Here is a 19,783-nt window from a genome sequence, read left to right as displayed (position 1 = left end):
ATGGTGCCTCACTCATATGGACAAACCCATTCTGTTTAAGTTAATTTTGAGCTAAAGGTCAGCAAGAAGCTGTAATTCGCACTGTTATATACTATTTAATGTGAAGATAAAGGCTGGTATCCAATGCTACCTGCTTTGCTGACAGAAAGTATGATCTACTCCATATATAGGCATAGAGTCTTCATGGTTATGTCAGAAGACTCTTAAGTTTGCTAAATTTCCATAAACAGATTGCTAGAGAGAAGGGCAATGATGTGGCCTATGATCTGAAACAATGGTTCTCAGACTAGGAGGGGCTACTGGTGGGCTTGCAGCTTGACTATTCTGACACCTTTTTTTCCAGAAAAAAATATGCTTGTGGGCAGGATTTTAGTCAGTGACTGGAATTATAAAGATGATCAAGAAACTACAGGTAGACAACACAGAGAACTCAACAGGAACAGGAGCACTTAATATCTGTTGTGTTTTTAATGCAATTTGTTCTTCTGAGGTCAGCACTGGGCATTACATTGTTATAAATATTTATACACATTTCCCCCATTTATATCTGTTTTACACTTTAGACTTGACTCACTATTACTCTTAACTTCTCAAAACTATCATACCATTACATATACAGTAAGCAGAGAACCAATACAAAGAATTCCCAACAAAAAGTCCAGGTTCACATGGGTGAATCCTAGTTTTAATGGGAACACTCTCTTTCTCTATTAAACAGCTGCATAACTGACACCGACAATCTGCTAGACTGAAAATGGTATTTGAAAATGTTTTCAACTTTTTTCAGTCTGAAAAAAGAAGAAGAAAGAAACGATGGTTTTGTTCTCTTTTACTACTTTTCACCCAGATCTATGCATTCAGGCATATTGAAGATATCCACATCTGATATAGCCACCCTGTTGTGCAATTGCTTAAACAGTTTGATAAATTCAGCATGTTCAATAACAGTATTTAGCATATAAAAACCAAGATCTGGAAATCTTTGAAAGTGTTTCAAGCCAGTTCAAATAAATAAGCTGTTTAATTGTCCATGTCTCACTAAGCATTTATCTTCCTATCTTTTGTACCTGGTTTTCTTTCATCTCCTTTTGCAGTTCAGTCCCCTATATTGCCAAGCAGAGGACCAAATCTTGACCATTTTAGCTCAAGGCAAGGCGAAATGGATTCTCCAAATTGCTTTTAAGTCTCTCCAGAAATTGTGAAGCTAGTTCATCGTCTACTACTCGGCCATCACTTGATAGCGTTACTGTCATCAACTGATGCTGCTGAAGCTTCTCATTCCCTTCGTCATCCACCGCAACTGCGAGTTCTGTCCGAGTTCGTCCCACAGCTAAGATACAAGCTTGTGGAGGGTTTATGACAGCAATGAAGCTACTGATGCCAAACATGCCTAGATTTGAAATGCTATTGGTGGAAGGGAAAAAGAAGACAGACAAACAAATATTGGGGGGAAGGATAAGTATGAAGAAGGCACTTTGAAAACATATTTAGGAAATTACTAAGGATTCATTTAGACACAGAAGAAAGTATATGTATCTCCATAAACATATGGAGTTAGAAATTTAACTTAATGAATTAAAACCAAAGGTTTAGAATAAAGAATAAGGATGAATAAAAACCACACACAAAGAAATACACCATTTTCCTATATTAATATAACTTTAGTATTAGTATCAGTTTGATTTTGTTAGTATGTGATGAACTAAAAGGAGACTAGTTGGGGTTGTTTTTGTCAGTCTGCATTTCTTAGTGCGGAAAGTATTGATCTGAAGTGTAGAGATCTTTCCTATTCTACTTAATTCAAGAGGGTTCTGGAAGCCTCTCTGTGTGAAAGAAGGTTCGTGATGTTTGGGTTATACCTTCAGAGAAGCTGAGTAGAGATGGCTTAAACTGGTTGTCTTATCTCTTCAATCAAGGTCATGCTGACTATAAAAGTAAGGCCAGAAAGAGCCTGAGTTTCACTTTCTCTTTCTATCTCTTTTCCTTCTGGTGTAGTGTTCTGTACATAGTATGCTTAGTGTTAAATTTTTAGACTAATTATAAGTTACTGTAAGTTTAAATCTGCTGCAACTGGGTTTCTTATGGACATTACCAATCCTGAATGTATTGGATTTGTGACCATTCTGCTTATTTGCCTTTAGTAGCAGCAAAGCTCTGCTGGATGAAATACAATTGCCTTTGGTCTATTTTTTAGGAATCCTGCAACATGTTTAAGTTGTTACTTTGCTAACTATACATTGGAATCTACTCTGGATCAACACTGAGTCGAATTTAAATGACAGTTTTTTGTGTTTTTTGTTGTTAACTTCAGTCTGAAAACTATATACAGAGAGTCATACCCCCTCAAGTTTTTCCCCATCTCATCATTTGCCACCAGGCACCTTTCTCTCTCTCGCTCTCATTTGTCATCACTGGCTGAGACAGTAGCAGTGTGCTGGGGCTGGTTTAAATTCAGCTAACTCAGTGGGGCGTACTTTGGAGCAGAAATGTGTAGGGTTGCACTGTTAGCTGAAAATAGGCCATGGAGTCGTGATAGTGGACTTTTGGAGGAAAGCTTTGTCCTACGGCATGGAGTCTCTTAAATAGATTCTGTAATAGGCATGGATGCAGAAATACAACCAACCAATTTCCAAACAAACTTTGAACCCGTTCATCAATATTAACTACTGCAAATTCATAATATTTAAGACTCTAGGATGTAACTACCTTCTTTGGCTTACTAGCATTATGAGAAACATAGCAATAGATTCTTAAAAACACACTGGCTACAGTGTGATTTATCCTGTCTCTTCAGCTGAGGTAATGTCAGAATGAATCCAAGAGTAGAGAAAGCAACCTTGGCTGCTACACAGCAGTGGAAGTAATGCTGGGAACATCTGGTAAAGTGAGAAAAAGGTTTCCTGGCTGCCTATGCAGGTATTCAGTAACTTTGATTTAACAACAACTTCTCCCTGCTAAATAAGAAGACCCTTCCCTGCCATAAATTGAACATGACAATTCTAGTGGGGGGCAGGGGTGGGAAACACTGTAGAACATGGGATGGTCCTGGAAATTATAATAAAGTGTATCCTTTGTACCAAGCAGCTGTAATGGGGTTTCCATGCACCCAATATTCCTACCGTCTAGGATTTCTCACAAAGATCTTCAGAACAGAAAACAAGAAAGGGGAATGGAAGCCAACAGGAAATCAGCATTTACCCCTGAAGGCCCATCTAAACAGAAGGCTCTTTTTAGTTTATCATCTTTGCTCAGCATCATATACACAACTTCATTCTGGCCAATGTTAGCCTCTGGAAGTACAGAAGTCTGCTGTTGCTAGGCAAGAATGTTACAGAATAGGTCTCAGCCTTGCAGAATTCAAAGTGCAGATGGGCCAAGAGATTGGAAGCTGGGGTAACGTCAAGCATCCAAGGTGAAATTAATCAAAGCATAGGATACCATGGCATATTAATATTGCCTCAATAATGCATCAGTTAAGGCTGTGGCCTCAACAGCTGTAATTTCCTGGCGTTCTGAAACCCTTTACGCAGCATGCTACACCAACCCCCACCCCACAATTTTTTTTAAATTAAATATTAAACTCACTCTATTGCACTATTCAACATGGGAATAAGCTAACAATGGACATTCCTCCTGGCCAACTCTAGGACACTCATTTAGATATGATGAAATTCTTAAATTTATGTGAAACATCTCTCAACATTGAAGTTTTCCTGCTAACTAGGGTCTATATTCTTGCTCTGCTATGTCCCCATTAGCCTTTAAACAGTTTTAATGAAATACCTGTTTATGTTCAAGGAGTAATTTTCTAATCTGAAAACCCCTCATAAGAAAAGAAAAGGCGCTGTGTTTTACAGAACTATATCCTAATTAAACAAGGTATATTAGGGACGCGGGTGGCGCTGTGGGTAAAACCTCAGTGCCTAGGACTTGCCGATCGCATGGTCGGCGGCTCGAATCCCCACAGTGGGGTGAGCTCCCGTCGTTTAGTCCCAGCTCCTGCCCACCTAGCAGTTCGAAAGCACTCTTAAGTGCAAGTAGATAAATAGGTACCGCTTTATAGCGGGAAGGTAAACGGCGTTTCCGTGTGCTGCGCTGGTGCTGGCTCGCCAGAGCAGCTTCGTCACGCTGGCCACGTGACCCGGAAGTGTCTTCGGACGGTGCCAGCTCATGGCCTCTAGAGCGAGATGAGCACGCAACCCTAGAGTCGGACACGACTGGCCCGTACGGGCAGGGGTACCTTTACCTATTAGCTGGTACCTTCATTACTAGTGCATCCTAAACATTATTGGGAGTCACCAGTTGTTCATAATAAAGCTAGAGGTTTGCATTCAAGAAACAATTCTATAGAGATTACTCCTCTGACATGTTATGTATGAATTTTGAAGACATTGATGGGAACCATTATCCAGAGTCTAGGAAAAACAACAGATTTATAGTGCAATATTGTCCATGACCAGCCACATGACTAGAGAGTGGATTGTACTTAATATTTTTGAGTCAGTGGAATTGCACTGCTCTCTCTGTATACTCTATGCTGCTAAGGGGAAGGGATGCAGCTCAGTGGCAGAATATCTGCTTTGAATTCAGGAAATCCCAGTTTCAAATCTCAGCATCTCCAGGTAGGCCTGGGAGTGTCCCCCGTGTGAAACTTGGAAGAGCTGCTGACAGTCATGCTTCCCGCAGCATGGAGTGAGGGTGAAATGAAAATCAGCAATGCATTCTGAACAAATATGAATGTTATGAGAGGAGTTAAGCTAAGCTCATGCAGTACGCCAGATGTGCTATTTGTAGGTACATCTGAACACAGTCTAAGATTACAAAAAGCTAGATAAACCAAGTTTAGTGCTTCACTTACAGACTAACAATATTCTGGAGCACAAGTATTCAAGAGTACAACTTCATTCCACGCTACTAAAGTTTTAGCAATTAAAATACATTTGAAATACCTAAAAGATCCTCCTTGGTATTCTTCTGGTAGCAATTTTCCATCTCTTGCTTTCTTTGCTAGAGCCTATGGAAATCAAATCCAAACATATGTTAGTAATTTAATAATATCTTTTAGCAAAGTTAATTGTATTTGTGAAATAAATATGCTCTTAAACGTATTTTGCTTGTATAAATAGTTCAGTTTAATTAATATCAATAAATTCAAGCAGATGCTGTAATTTGTGTTAGCAAAACTCTTAAATTTGTATCTTCTGGGAATAGGCCTCCAAAGTAGGAATATACATTTGGAGGTAGCAGAGAAATTTCTGTGGTGATCCCTCAATTAGCTTTAGAATAGTCTCAGACAACATTTTCTGTTATGTGTAGCTTGTGTTAGTTATTCAACTGTCAGCACTGCCTTGCCTACAACTTATAGATGAAATAGTCTGATCTCATTGTAAGTAGCCATTAATTCTAACGCTGACAGGAAATTTCACCCAACTATTTTCCAACCAAAAATGAGAGGAAAATGTATGTCCTGTTATATGATTCACAGCTGATGGGTGGAGCTAACAAAGTGTCAAATCATTTCTTCTAGGAAGCAACAAAACTCATGAAAAATTACCATTTCCTATGATTTCATATGACATATTTGGATGCATGAGATATCTACACATGACATCAGTGTCTGAAAGTGCATTTTTCAGAAACAAGATACGGACAATTTACAATTGGAAGAGGAATTTCAATTTTTCAGATTTATAGCAGTTAAAAAGTAATGGTGCAACAAATGCATTTGAGAGACATGTGTCACTGGAAATTTCCCACAATTATGGGAAATATTTGTTTTTACTGTCTTGCCACCATGGCCATGGCAATTTCAATATAAAACATCAATGAATGCAGAGATTCAAAGATCACTTAGACCACTTACATAATCTATCTCGGTTTACTAAAGCAGAATGAAATAAAAGGTATCCAAGAGGTTGCCAGAGAGACAGGAAGAAATTATAGAAAATTAAAATTGAAGAATATTCAGCTCAGCTGTGATAAAGATAACACTGTAAAGTCAATTCACAGTGATATATGTAAGTCCTTACAGACCAATACTGTGCTCAGCTATGCCAAAGCAATGTTACATCTGTTATAAGAATCCCAGTGCATTAGGGGACAGTTCTATTGACCAGACCTAGCCCTTCAATATATTCAGGTCATGACAATACTGAGAGGGATAATACATGCTTATGTTCAAAGCAAAAATATTAATCTTGACAAGCGTTTATAACTACAGTGCTGGTAATGCACCTTTTATTTGAAAATATCTGGCAGTAAAGAATGCCCCAGTAGTCTTAAGATGGGATTGGAATTCTGCTAAAGATATTAATAGCAAAGCTTATTGTTATAGATGGAAGTCTCAGATTTCTGAAATCCATCCATTATCTTTATGGAAATATATTGGCCTAGAAGATACTTGTAGATTAATACCTCTTACTACGGATGCCTACTTCCTGCTGCACATTAGAGTTATGAGAGACAAGTTGTTAGGTTTTACATAAACACAGGAGAAGAAATCTGCAATAGTTTCATTTAAGATTATGCTGCAGTGGCTCTTTGTAGAACTAGAATATTCTTTGTGAATTAAGATGACATGCATAAAGTTTTACAGATGAGTACAACACTATCAAACATTTATCAAAGAAATAACAAAGTAAAATCGCACAACCCTGTGGCAGGAAGCTAAGGAGTAAAGTTCAACAAAATGAAATGGTCTACATTCCTTTCAGCAAAAACACAAAAACAAAAGGAACACTACAGATATGCATAGGTTTCTCTGAGTCTGTTCTTCCACTTCTTAAATTGTATTGGACTTCCAGATAAGTAGGGTTAGGATTGCAGTATTGGTTACTGAACTGAGATATGGATGACTATACTTGGCCTATATTGCATTGCCTAGTTGCTTATTGCTGGAGATAAAATATATATGTTTCCATTGAAATTTAAATGCATCTCTGATGAAATTGCCTTCATTGATCATCCTTTCAGAATTACTGTAACAGTTACTACAACTGGCAAGCAGGAAGATAAAGAAAAGCACACTCTTCTTTCTAATTGATTTTTGAATTATTACTTACAACCCATGGTGATTACTGGCAAAATAAAATCTTCCAAATCATTTCATTGTTGTGGTTTATAATACTTCAATAAGCAAAGAGTTGAGGACAGGCCTAAATGTGGGCAAGGAACAAGGATATTTTGCCTATTGGTTTTTTTTCTAAAATACACAAACATCTAAACCTCTCTCTCAAAGGGTAATGAAAACTTATTTGCGGAATGGTGTTGGAGGAGCCCAGAACAATAGTTCTGGGTGATTTCAACATCCATACTGAGGTGGACTCTAGTGCACTAGCTAGGGTTTTAATGGTCTCCATGGCAATTCTAACTAATCTTAAGAAATCCTCCATTTTCCATACTGCCAGCTTTTGTGAAGCTGGTGCAGCACAGTGGCTAAAAGACTGAAAGGCAAATCATAAAGAGTCCGATACAAATTTCACTATTCTGATGAACTCACTAGGATGGCCTAGGCGAGACTAGATCTCAGAGCATCAGGCTCCTGTATGCAGAATGGGATTAATAATGATGACCTACCGCAAGAAGAAAGGAACAGCATGTGCAGTCCCCAATTTCCACAAAAGAACTCAAAATTAGCCTCCCTCTGGGGAACTTTAAATAAATGTAGGCCAGAAACAAAATGTATTTGTTGATTTTAATTTCACTTAAAATCCCTGAATGCCTGCCAAAAGCAAAACACAGTAATTCCTGTGGAATGGGACATCATCACAGATGTCTCATATCCAACAGAGAAGCGGCTTTAAAGCAGTGTGTTTTTTCCGTGGTACACCGTGTCTTTGGTTGCACATCTAAATGCCATTATGCTCCGAAAGATTACCACCATGTATGTGGAATACCTACCTTGGCAGAAGCTGCAATTTCCTGAACTCCCTTGGCTGCAGCATCTTTTATGATTGGTGTAATGAGACCTCGGTCTGTTGCCACAGCGATAGAGATGTCTATAGATTGCTGCTGCCGGGGGCCCTCTCCATCCCAGGTCACATTCACATCTGGCATTTGCTGGAAGAAGGAAACAGAGGGAGGCGCAGCTGTTAAAAGAATAATGGCATAACCAATTACCAAGGAAAGGAAAATCCTTTAGAATGTGTGGTGATGGAGGAATTCACATATGTGGAAAGGTTTGCCTTAAGCAAGACAAGGTTAATAATAACAAAAGATCTGCCACGTGAGTCTAAAAATAGACCTATCTTATTAGCTAGCATCCATGTATACCTACTTTGTCACAAGGCATGAATGTACAGTATACTGGAAATTGCACAGCTGCAGGCAGCCAAGAAATACATGGTTTCTGAACTGCTAGTGAATTATTAACAGACTCCAATCCCATCGGATATCAACCCTCAACTCGCAGATGCCCTGGAAACAAGAATTGTGACTGCTGCCCCAATCATAAGGAAGTACATATGGATTTTCTGTTGCCACTTGATTCATAGGAGAAAATACAAGTTCAATGTTAAAAAAAAGAAAAACTGACATCAACATATCCTTGTTAGCAGTATCTGCTCTAAATGTAAAACAAAATTTGCCTAATTTGAAACTTGTTAATGTCAGAATTAAATTTCACATTTTAAAATTAGATTGGGGTTGTTGTTTTTTGCTTTGCATACAAATGGATATTTTGTATGAGAATGTTCTCATTTTTTCCCTACTCATGTTCCCATATTCATGGCTTCCATCAAGCTAATGTAACTAATTTATTTAAAACCTGTACAAGACGAATTCTACTTGTAAAATTTTCCCTATGCTGATCACACAAATGGACTGAGCAAGACATATGTGTGCCTAAAGCAGTAGATTGGAAAGGATTTCTACTTCCTAATTGTTTAACAATAGCAAATCAAAAATATTTTTCCCACCAGCAGTGGATTTTATGTATGTGGAAGGACTATGAGCGCCGTTCAATTCTGATATTCAAATGCCTGTACTCAGAATACTTCAATTCTAGGCTCTGGTTGAAGGATCTGGGGCTTCTAGTAAAACACAAGGTAGATTCCCCAAGCCTAAAGCCTGTTCATTCCTGGCTCATGTATTGTTTTTATGTATCCCCAGTAGCTGCCATTTGCAAGTTTCCCTTTTCAGACACAAGTCACCGCACATATAGAAACTTGCTTGAAAGAAGTGGAACACGACCCTTTGAAAAGTCTTCTAGGATTGAAGTTGGAACATTTAATAATAATAATAATAATAATAATAATAATAATAATAATAATAATAATAATAATATATTATTATTTCTACCCCGCCATCTGGCTGGGTTTCCCTAGCCACTCTGGGCGGCTTCCAACTGAAGGTTAAAAAAACATTAAAACATCAGTCATTAAAAACTTCCCTGAACAGGGCTGCCTTCAGATGTCTTCTAAATGTCAGATAGTTATTTATTTCCTTGACATCTGATGGCAGGGCGTTCCACAGGGCGGGCGCCACTACTGAGAAGGCCCTCTGCCTGGTTCCCTGTAACCTCACTTCTTGCAGGGAGGGAACTGCCAGAAGGCCCTTGGTGCTGGAACTCGTGTCCGGATAGAACAATGGGGGTGGAGACGCTCCTTCAGGTATACAGGACCGAGGCCGTTTAGGGTTTTAAAGGTCAGCCCCATCATCAACACCAATTAGCTTATTTTCTACTTCCATGGATGAAAGGAAGACTCAGTTAATGACAAAAAGATCTCTCAATGTCATGGGCTAAGAAACTGAAACTAAATTTGGATAAAGCAGGCTATTGGTAGATGTCTTGCCTGGCGCCAAGTCTGAGGGGGATCCAGGCAAGGATGTTGATAATTGGTTCAACTGGAAGACAAGTGTTTGGCTGTTCTAGACAGCGCCGACAGATAAAGTTTCCAGTTGAGGAATATTTTGATCTAGTTTAGCACCTGGATAAAAAAGGAAGCCAGTAATGCTTTCTACCATGAGCTGCTCTGTCTCAGAGGATCTGGACTTGGCTAGCACACGACAGCCCTCAGCAAAGTCTCATTTGGATTACTGCAGGGCATCCTCTGTAGGGCTGCTGTTGGAGATTTTAAAAGGCTGCAACTAATACAGCATGGGAGACCTGCTTTTTGACAGATGCTAATTGGTCATAGCTAATACCTATGTGATCTTTTAAGGATAGAAAAGTTTAGTGAAGTATAAAATACCATAAGCCTGCATATTAACCTCTTTACCTATGCAGTACTCAAGCTAGGAAAAAAAAAATACCAAATAAACAAACCAACAAGCCGGTATTAGTGCTGGGCCAAAAAGGAGTATCAGGCAAGGGTTTATTTTCAGTTAAAAGACAAAAAAGTAAAAGAAGATCAAGCTCAATGTTCAGTTTTCTTTCCATATTAAACCTAGGAAGAAAGTGTTGGCATATGTGAAACTGAAACTAGTAGTCATTCCTTATCTGCACAGTGTAATGTAAACAATCTAGAAGAAGGTGGCTTCAAGGTCAGAAGCATGAGCAATGTGCCTTTGGGCCTAGATAAGAGACAGGGAGAAAGAGCTCTGTTCTTCTCCCTGCAGGGAGGGAGAAAACCATCTCCAGTTGCGAACCGTACTAGCATCATGCTAGTGACTGATTTATGGGCTAATGATGTAAAAAAGGTAAAAGACTTTTGGACGGTTAAGTCCAGTCAAAGGTGACTATGGGGTTGCGGTGCTCATCTCGCTTCAGGCCGAGGGAGCTGGTGTTTGTCCACAGACAGCTTTCCGGGTCATGTGACCAGCATGACTAAACCGCTTCTAGCGCAATGGAACACTGTGACGGAAGCCAGAGAACACGGAAACATTGTTTACCTTCCTGCCACAGCGGTACCTATTTATCTACTTGCACTGGTGTGCTTTCGAACTGCTAGGTTGGCAGAAGCTGAGACAGAGCAATGGGAGCTCACCCCGTCATGGGGATTCGAACCGCCAATCTTCCAATCAGCAAGCCCAAGAGGCTCAGTGGTTTAGACCACAGCACCACCTGCTCCCCTACTGATGTACTGAACCATTAAGCTGTAAACCAGCACTAAAACTTACTGCCTGAATCGTGGGTGTGAAGTGAGTTTATTGCATCAGTGATTGTCTCCTCAAAAGGCTTAATAATGCTGCGCAGAGTGGAGCACGCAGAGGAGTGTGCTGGACAGCTTGTGAGTTGGAAAAGATACTCACAAATATTCAACAGAAAGGGGCCTTCACTGATAATGCTTTCTGCATGAAGGCCAAATAAAACTAGCACATCTTTCTTAGAAATTCAGTGAGCGGATACAGATCAAGTGAACTGGAAATCCCAGAATAATGGGGAAATATTTTAGCTTCCTCTTAAGGAAGAAGATGCCCACATATGAGGAACATAATTTTAATTGAAGATGACACTCTCAAATCCTATCCAAGATAGCAGTCCACACAGGATTTGCTTTGCATTGTGCTAGAACTGGAAAACAGGGCAGTCAGAAAATTTTGCATTTTATGCTATGTAAACATAAACCCATGTTCAAACATATGGTACTTTTTTTGGCAGCTGCAGGTGGTGGGGGTGCATTTATTCATTCACAACCAGATACAATGATGAATTGGACGTGGGCTAAAATAATGAGGGTTAATCCAGATCAGACAGAGGTGCTGTTGGTCAGAAGAAGATCTGAATGGGGAGTGGGAATCTGTCCCATTTTGTTATTAATGGTAGTGCAGGCACCTGTACTAGTTGGCATACCAAACCATATTCAAGGCAAGATGTGCTTAAATTCCACCAGTTTGCTCCCAGTAGTGCTGTCTAATTGGTAACAAAGGCTTAAAGATGATTTTAATCCGAAGACTAGATAATCTTGAAACAACAGTAGTCCATGTGTGTAGAAGAATTTAGATCAGCCTTCCCCCATCTGGAAGCAAGGCCGCTAGCCAAATTGGCTGGGAGGGATAGGAGCTGTAGTCTAAAACATATGAAAGGTACCAGTTTGAGGGATGCTCTCTAGATGGTCTCTGGTATGGCAACAACACAGAAGCTGTAATCTCACCATTAAGAGAATGTCTATCTGAATGGTGACTAAGAAACTACTTCTGAGGCTAGCAGATATTCCAGAAGAACAGAGAAAGGGGGAACTGATTTTGAGCTGACTTCCAAGGCACCAAACCTTCAGTTAAGCCTAACTCAACACAGCACTTACCTTTATTGAACACAGAAAATCTACAAGTATCACTAAAGAATGGTTACTTACTTTCAGGGTAACTGCTGTTGCTTTGATAATAAAGTCATTCACTGACACTTTAATATCATCTGTATAAAAGAGAGCAAGAAATTAAGATACGTAGTGTCAAGATAAACAGTCCACCTGCCCCAATTTGTACAATTAATATACTAGTCATTAGCAGAAGAACAGAATGACCTCTTAGAAAATCGTGTAGTCAAAAACAGTTCTAATTACTTATCTTCATAGTAGGGGTGTTTTTATAGTGCCATAAACTCAAAACATATTTCTGCTGTTGCTATAGGAAAACAGCGATTTAGAAATGATATGCTATTAAATGAGAGCATATAAAGCAGAATACTTGCATCCTCTAGAGTCTACCAGAATGGAAAGTCTTTTTTTTTTTAATGCATTCCACAATAATAATGTTTTATTTTCCCCAATTCTTTTGCAGATAACAGCAAAGAACAAACAAGACCAACCCATAAACCTGGATGCCTTTTTAAAAGCAGATGTAAATACAAGGGGGAAATGGAGAACAAGACAGGAAATGGAAAACCACTAGTCACCAAAACACCTCTACTCTGGTCCACCTATGAAGGAGAAAGGGGGGAAGGCTTATTCAAGACAAAATATGTAGAGATTTGCAATGATGGCCAAGATGCCTTTGCAGAAGTACAGCTGGAACTTCCTCATCTCCGCTCTACTATCATCTCTTCATCCTCATCCCTAAGCTATGCAGCATCTTTACTTGGGAACATATCTATTCAGAGTATTAGCATTTAAATCTCAAACTGCTCACAATGCCAAAGTCGGTGTTGAGATAGGTGATGTTATTATCTTTTCACACAAGAAGTACAGCTCTTCTTTTCACACAGGGAAGCTTGCAAGAATACTGCAGCCACATAAGTTGGGTCAATTGAAGGAGCATTTTGCACTCAATCAGTATTCTGCCGGGACAGCATTAGGTGCAAAAGACCCAGAGGTTCGGTCCTGCCCATGTTGTTTTGGTATTCACACAGTGAATTCACACAGTCTCCAGTGGCAGCAAGCAATATCATGGGAAAAGGTGTTTCCATGTAGCTGGGTATATGTGAAGGAACCCTCATTCAGTGCACTGGGTTATACAATCAAAAAGATGGTAACTAGAGCTGTACATCCAAGTCGAGCAGGCAAGGTTTCCAACTGACTCATTGAAATGAAATGTTCATTGACCACGTAACTTGGTAGTGCTGAACTTGAAAATGGGGGAAAGATGCCAGTCATTCAGAATAAATACTGCTGTATCAAGCTTTCAGGATCATTTACTGTAATCAAGTTAAAAATAAACATGATATTAAACCAGTATGCTCAAGGCTTAAAGATTACTTCATCAATGCAGGTAGTTTTGGAAAGCATTTTTAAATATTAAGAGTTGTACCCAACACTGTGAATGTGGAGCTCTACCCTGCATTTCCTCATGTGCCCCCCAAATATGTCTCTAGAGCAGATGTTGAGGGAGGGTGAAGGGCTACAAGGGAGAAGAAAGGAGTAGGAGGAAGTTCAGTTGCCCAAGTGGAAGTCTGTTGTGCAAATCGGATGGCACAGCATTGGACAGAACCCAAATATTCATTATATGTTTTAGTCAAAAAATATAGCTCTTAATGTATAACAACATTCTGGATGAAAGTGGTAAGGGTTCTATACAACATAGAGGGTTGTATATGATGTAGAGCTAAGGCTAAGGTTCCATTAAGGGCAAGGATTTTTCTTGTGTGATGGAACCTTCTCCTGTTCTCTCTCCCCCCACCCACCGTGCGTCCCTTAAATCTGTTCTGGGGTTTGAGCATGGAGAAGATTTGAGCATGGTGTAGAATGCATATGGGGTGAGGAGACTGAGGCAAGTCCTGTTGTACTAGCAGGAATCCTTTTGCTGGCATTTGCTAGTGCAACAATTTAGCTGAATACAGCTCATAGCACATAAATGATTTCATATACCTACCTACCAACCAAAACACAGTTGACGCGCAACTATTTTTTGGAAAGGCATAAAAGAACGAAACAGGTTAATAATTATATTTAACTGAAGGAATAATATCATGCAGAGGAATAATGTCATGCGCAGATTTGCTAACCTGAAGTCAAACATTTGTGGTAACAATACAAGCACAAAGTATTATCCATAATTTTATCACACATACACACAGACCAGTGAATGACAGCAATGTGTAAGTACAGTGGTACCTCGGGTTAAGTACTTAATTCGTTTCGGAGGTCCGTTCTTAACCTGAAGCTGTTCTTAACCTGAAGCACCACTTTAGCTAATGGGGCCTCCTGCTGCTGCCGCACCACTGGAACATGATTTCTGTTCTCATCCTGAAGCAAAGTTCTTAACCCGAGGTAATATTTCTGGGTTAGCGGAGTCTGTAACCTGAAGCATATGTAACTCGAGGTACCACTGTATTACACACTGGTTTACTGTGATGCAAAGTTCTACTGTATGTCTAAAAATACAACCAAATGAGAAAAACACAGAAAATAGAAATCTCATTGTTCAGTCTGATATTCTATGATGCATGAAATGGAATAATCAAAAGAATTATCTTGCATATCTGTTCAACTGTAAAAGCAAAACATGTCATTGTGTGATGTTCCTTGGGGACTTGTCCTGTTCAGATTACTGAGATGAAGGCACTGGCAAATCATGAAATTGCTTTAACAATAGAAGTAAAACAGGTAGGAACTCTGTTGCATAGCTGAAAATTCTAACGTATTTGATAAAGGTAAAAACAAACAAATCGTCCCCGATAACCTGCCCTTGTCCTTTCTGGTTTGGATACCACAGGGCAGTTCCTTCATTGGTTCAGGTTCTATTTAGGTCTGCTTAGAAAGTTTAATAAAAATGGGTATCTGAATTCTATTAGATCTGCACAAACTCAGGATTAATATTCAAAATTCCAAAGATATATACATATATATAAAAGAACGCAGACTACAGTTAGCACCACAACACTGTTATATATAATACCAGCAGCCAACTGAACTGTGGTAGAAAATCCTTCATTAGGTTACAGTGAACTTTATTATGTCTTAGGTTGCAATCCTATATACACACTAACCTTGCTTGGAGTTAAGTCCTACTGAACTCAAAACAAGCTGACATGCACAAGGTTAGATTGTTAAAACATGTTTCAAAATGTATCTGGCCTTCTTTGTTTTGAGAGGAGCAGTTTGTTTAAATCAATAATGTGGAGCAAAAAATATATTTTTCTGAGAGCAGTGTAGAAAATAAATAGGAAGATAGCCTTTAAACAAACAACAGAAAAGGGACACACAGTTGTTCTACAAAAATATAGCTGAGGAAGGTTCAAACCAGACAAAATTACTATGAACTTAACCCCCCATATATTTGGGGATGGGAGGAGAGAATTTGCAGAACCATAGAAGAATGTTACCACCAATTCATATTGACCTTATTTTTCCACTGACCCCATGCCTGTCTCAAGCTGCATAATCACTTTCCTATTTGTCCTAACAAAGTACCCTAGCAGTAAGAAAAAAATAATATAAATACCATGCAATGTTCTTATTTAAGCCACAGAAATCTCTTGCTAGAGACCTGAAAGCTGGAAATCTCTTTTTCCCTTCCCCCAATTGTAATGCTGTCAAGCGCCTAATTATGGGAGCTCAAAAACAAAACACAAACTTCAATAGAGTTAGTTTTATATTGGAAAACCAGAATCACCATATGAATAAACCGTACCTGTTTAGAATTCTAATGGAAGACTTTTGGCCTTCACATCGTCCAAGGCTGCTAATTAAAAAGGTAACCTTGAAATGCTTCAGCCAAAAGGCAAAGCCATTCATGTGAGGAAGCTTACAGTGGAACTTGTGGATTCTTGTTGCAGTTGGGAATATGGCTGTATCAAAGCAGTTTAACTCTTTGCAGAAGCAAAGCTTCCATTAAATCATGCCTGTGGCATGACATCCAGGTGATCCTGTTGGTCATCAAAACCAATTTACGAATGATCAGTGCTAAATGCTAGATTGCAACACACACACACACACACACACACACACACACGAAAGAGAAGCAGATTACCAAACTGCAGCTAAGGTTCAGAAGACTCTAAAGTGGTACAAATACAAATTTTGTTCCATTAAAATGCACCAGGTTTTGGAGCACAAATGGACCGTCATCAGAGGGACTGCATATCTTGAACATGTAATTTTGAATTAGGAGAGTCAAGGAATTCCGCCCCCCCCCCCCAAGTATAGTCACTGCTGAAGAGACATTCATTATATGAAAGACATCAGACTGCTTCTGAATACCTTTTATCTCCTTTATGCTAGGCTCACTTTGGAAGTTTCCTTTTGCTACAACTTTCTACTAGGCTGTCTTCTCTCCCACCACCCAAGCTGTCTACATTTATGAAACTGAGCTAATTATTAGACACAAATATAGCCTTTGCTATCATGTGCTATCATGTGTACTATTTAGCATTTCTGGTTTAAAGTCTTTTGTACAATAGTGTCAGCAGCGCTGATCTAAATTATCTGTTTCCTTTTTTAAGGGAGACGGAATGCCTAGCAAAAATCTGCTGCCTTTCTGCAGCCTAATGCAATATCTGTAGACTCTGGAGAATAAAATCTTTTTTGGATTTTCCTCGTCTCAACCCTCCTCCTCAGCCACCAGGGTTCCTCTTGTCTGCTTTCCCTCCCCAACTAATCTGTTCCCTGCCTGAAGGGGGCATATCCCCCCAGGGAAGGACCAACAGAGGGCAGTTGCCTCTCTCTCCACCTACACAAAATTCATTGTTTCTGTGCTAGACATCTCCTTGGAGATGGCAGGCAGAGAAACTCACTTTTTAGGATGTTCCCCCTCCCAGGCTCAGAGGTTCTTGCTGGGTCTCTGAGCACAACCAGTTGAGCCTGGGGAGATCTAAGAGAAGCTTTAAGGAAGTCATCAGTCAATCCCAAGAGTCAGTTCAATGAAAACCATCCACAGAGGGACTCTGCTGGCAGAGGGATGAAGGAATAGGGGAGAGCCTCTTTCCTCTCAAGTTTCATGCTAGGTCTCTGAAATGCAGAGGTCAAGGGAAAATGTCTTGCTGTGTTATTTACATCAATATCATCATTTAATATATTAATCGCTGAACATGTAAAATAGGATTAAAAATATGCAAAATTGTTAAAAAGAACGCCCCCGCCAAAAAAAATCACTCTAATTTTTGCAGCTGGGAAGGAGTGGGAGAAGAAACAAACCGCAACTCACAACTGTTCAGCTGAAGGGACAGGAAGAGGCTGGCTCTGTTTCTAAACCTGCCAGCTGCTCCAAGCTGAGGGAACCCCCATGTCTTGCCTTCTGTTCTGAACTGAGAGGCAGAACCTTGCTATGCTTGTGCAGGCTCCTGCCAAGCTTTGTGTATGGAGCAAGAGTGGGTTTCTCCAGGGCTTTCTTCCCCAGCTGGAACTCAATTCTTGCACCTCTCAGGTGGGCGCCATTGCCATTATGAAAGAACAACGGAGGTGTTCATGGTGAGTTCCAGCTCCTCTTTTTCTAGAAAAATAGCACCATCTGCACTGTAGCTCCAGATCTGGAGGAAATCTCAGGTGCATCTCACTCACCAGAGCCTGGCTCCTCCACTTGATAAGGAGGACTGGTGAAATTGATCAAGCCATGCCCTTAAGACACAGCATCTTCATGGGAACTAACCTTGTGAAAGATTTGCAGATCTTCCTCAAGAAACTAATCCTTTATCTCCCTCAGATTTTACCTATTTTACATATTCTTCCCAATCTGGACTCCTATTAAGTGGGCACAAAGATTGCTTAGTTCAACGATATTTTTCTGTCTTGACCTCTCTCTCTCTCTCTCTCTCTCTCTCTCTCTCTCTCTCTCTCACACACACACACACACACACACACACACACTCCATCTTCAGCAGTTGTACTCATCGTCTGTTACACTTTATCGAATGAGACCCATTCAGCTTCAGACAGTTGTTCACATGCGCATATTTGTCTAACAAAAGGTGTTTTAGTCTATCTGAATCCTTAGAGAAAAATTTAAAATACACCCCCCAAAAAAAACCTACTGCTGTCACCCAGATAATTCTGGCTTTTCACCTTTTATAAGAAACACATTCTCTCATGGCCAGTGGTGGGCAGGGCAAAATCAAAAGTAGGCATGGTCAAAGTGGGCATGGCTAGAGCTGAGAGTGGATGGGCTGCTCCAAACACTGACAGCTCATGCTCTCAGTCTCTCATTCTAGTCTCTCCCCTCCAGCACAGCAATTAGGCTTCAAAAAAGCCTTGCATTGGAGAGGTGTGTGGGTTTATGGGTGAGCGAGCCTGTGGGCCAGAGCACTGTGAACCCCATCCAGTCCACAGAGCAGCAATTTCCCCATCCCTGTTTCACAGCATGTACTCATTTTGTAAATGTTTTAATTTATGTATAAAAAGTGAACCAGCAATTTTGAAGCGCCAATACCTTTTTAAACAGGGCATTTTTAATTATACCCCCAATCAGGGAAGCAATTTCATTCTCTGTGTTTAAAGCATTAAGTAATAGAGAGGTAGCACTCTCAATTTCAACAGAAAATCGTTACAGCCGAAACAGAATTAAGAAATCAAGGCAGCTTAAATGGAAATATGGGGAAAGCAAAATTGCTTAAATCAATTTGGTGATTTGCAGTGTGATGGCACGGGCTAAAGCCTGGACTGTGAGAAGAAGGGGAAGCAAGCAAACCTGCCAAGCCAACCATTCTTTTTTGTTAGCTTCATCACTGCCCCCAAGTGGATATATCTTTTTTCTTCTGGCTGCCTCCACTCAACAGCCCTTTAATCTCTTGGACTTTTAACCCGCCCAACCTACTCCCTGGACTGAGGAGAGTGGTGTGGCATTTAGGTGTGGGGTGAATAAACAAGGCCTCAGAACATTTCTTCCCCAAAACATGTCATGCTTTTACTTAAGGTTTTAGTGAGACAACAAGTTAACAGTTTTTGTTTATTTTAGGGGGGGGGGACCCTAGGTTTACAGTGTGAGTAATTACTCATAAGAGCAAATCAATAGAGAAATATGTACCTAGTTAGACCATTTCCCGAACCAAGTCAATAAGTCAACATTTCCACCTCTCAGTTCAGCTTCTAGGTCCCTTTCTGGCCTCTCTGATGCAACGCCCAACTGTGCTTTTTCCACAGCCCTTTCTTCTCCCTCTCTTCAATTGTCATGGCTCTGACGCAACAAGTCAACTACCTTATTTTCTCGCTTGACTCCAAAGCTAATTAGAAAGAGTGTGTTTCCCCTTCATTGCTAGCCTTGTTTGTTTACTTAAAACACTTCTTACCCACTTTTAATTACTGTATAATCCCAAAGAATGGTAAAATGGAAAGCAACAACACATGACACATCACAGTAACAACCCTAATTAAATTTCCTGTGCAGGAGAACCTCAGCAAAAAGTAACAATTTTATAAGAGGCAAACAAATCACAAAGGAGTGAACAGTTTCATTCCTTCACGTGCAGGATAGTTTAATTTATTACCAGCAATGCTTAGCTGGATTGCTGAATATATAAATACTAACCATCCATGACAAA

The 19,783-nt window shown here is 39.9% G+C and overlaps 1 protein-coding gene across 2 annotated transcripts in view; it reads right to left on the bottom strand.

The window, feature by feature from the left end:
* Nucleotides 1–447: 447 nt before the first annotated feature.
* Nucleotides 448–19,783, bottom strand: part of PDHX (pyruvate dehydrogenase complex component X) — a 46,105-nt gene continuing 26,769 nt past the window's right edge. For both annotated transcript variants that reach the window (XM_083602580.1, XM_083602581.1), the window contains exons 8-11: nucleotides 12,234–12,292; nucleotides 7,900–8,058; nucleotides 4,950–5,014; nucleotides 448–1,404 (exon numbers count right to left, since the gene is read on the bottom strand). In XM_083602580.1, the coding sequence (XP_083458706.1) occupies nucleotides 1,140–1,404; nucleotides 4,950–5,014; nucleotides 7,900–8,058; nucleotides 12,234–12,292 (548 nt within the window). In that variant the 3' untranslated portion in view covers nucleotides 448–1,139. The remainder of the gene's footprint in view (nucleotides 1,405–4,949; nucleotides 5,015–7,899; nucleotides 8,059–12,233; nucleotides 12,293–19,783) is intronic.

Source organism: Podarcis filfolensis (assembly GCF_964270895.1).
Source record: "Podarcis filfolensis genome assembly, chromosome: 1".
NCBI classification, from domain to species: Eukaryota; Metazoa; Chordata; class Lepidosauria; order Squamata; family Lacertidae; genus Podarcis; species Podarcis filfolensis.
The sequence above is the reverse complement of the archived record's forward strand: the minus strand, read 5'-3'. Positions and strand labels throughout refer to the sequence as shown.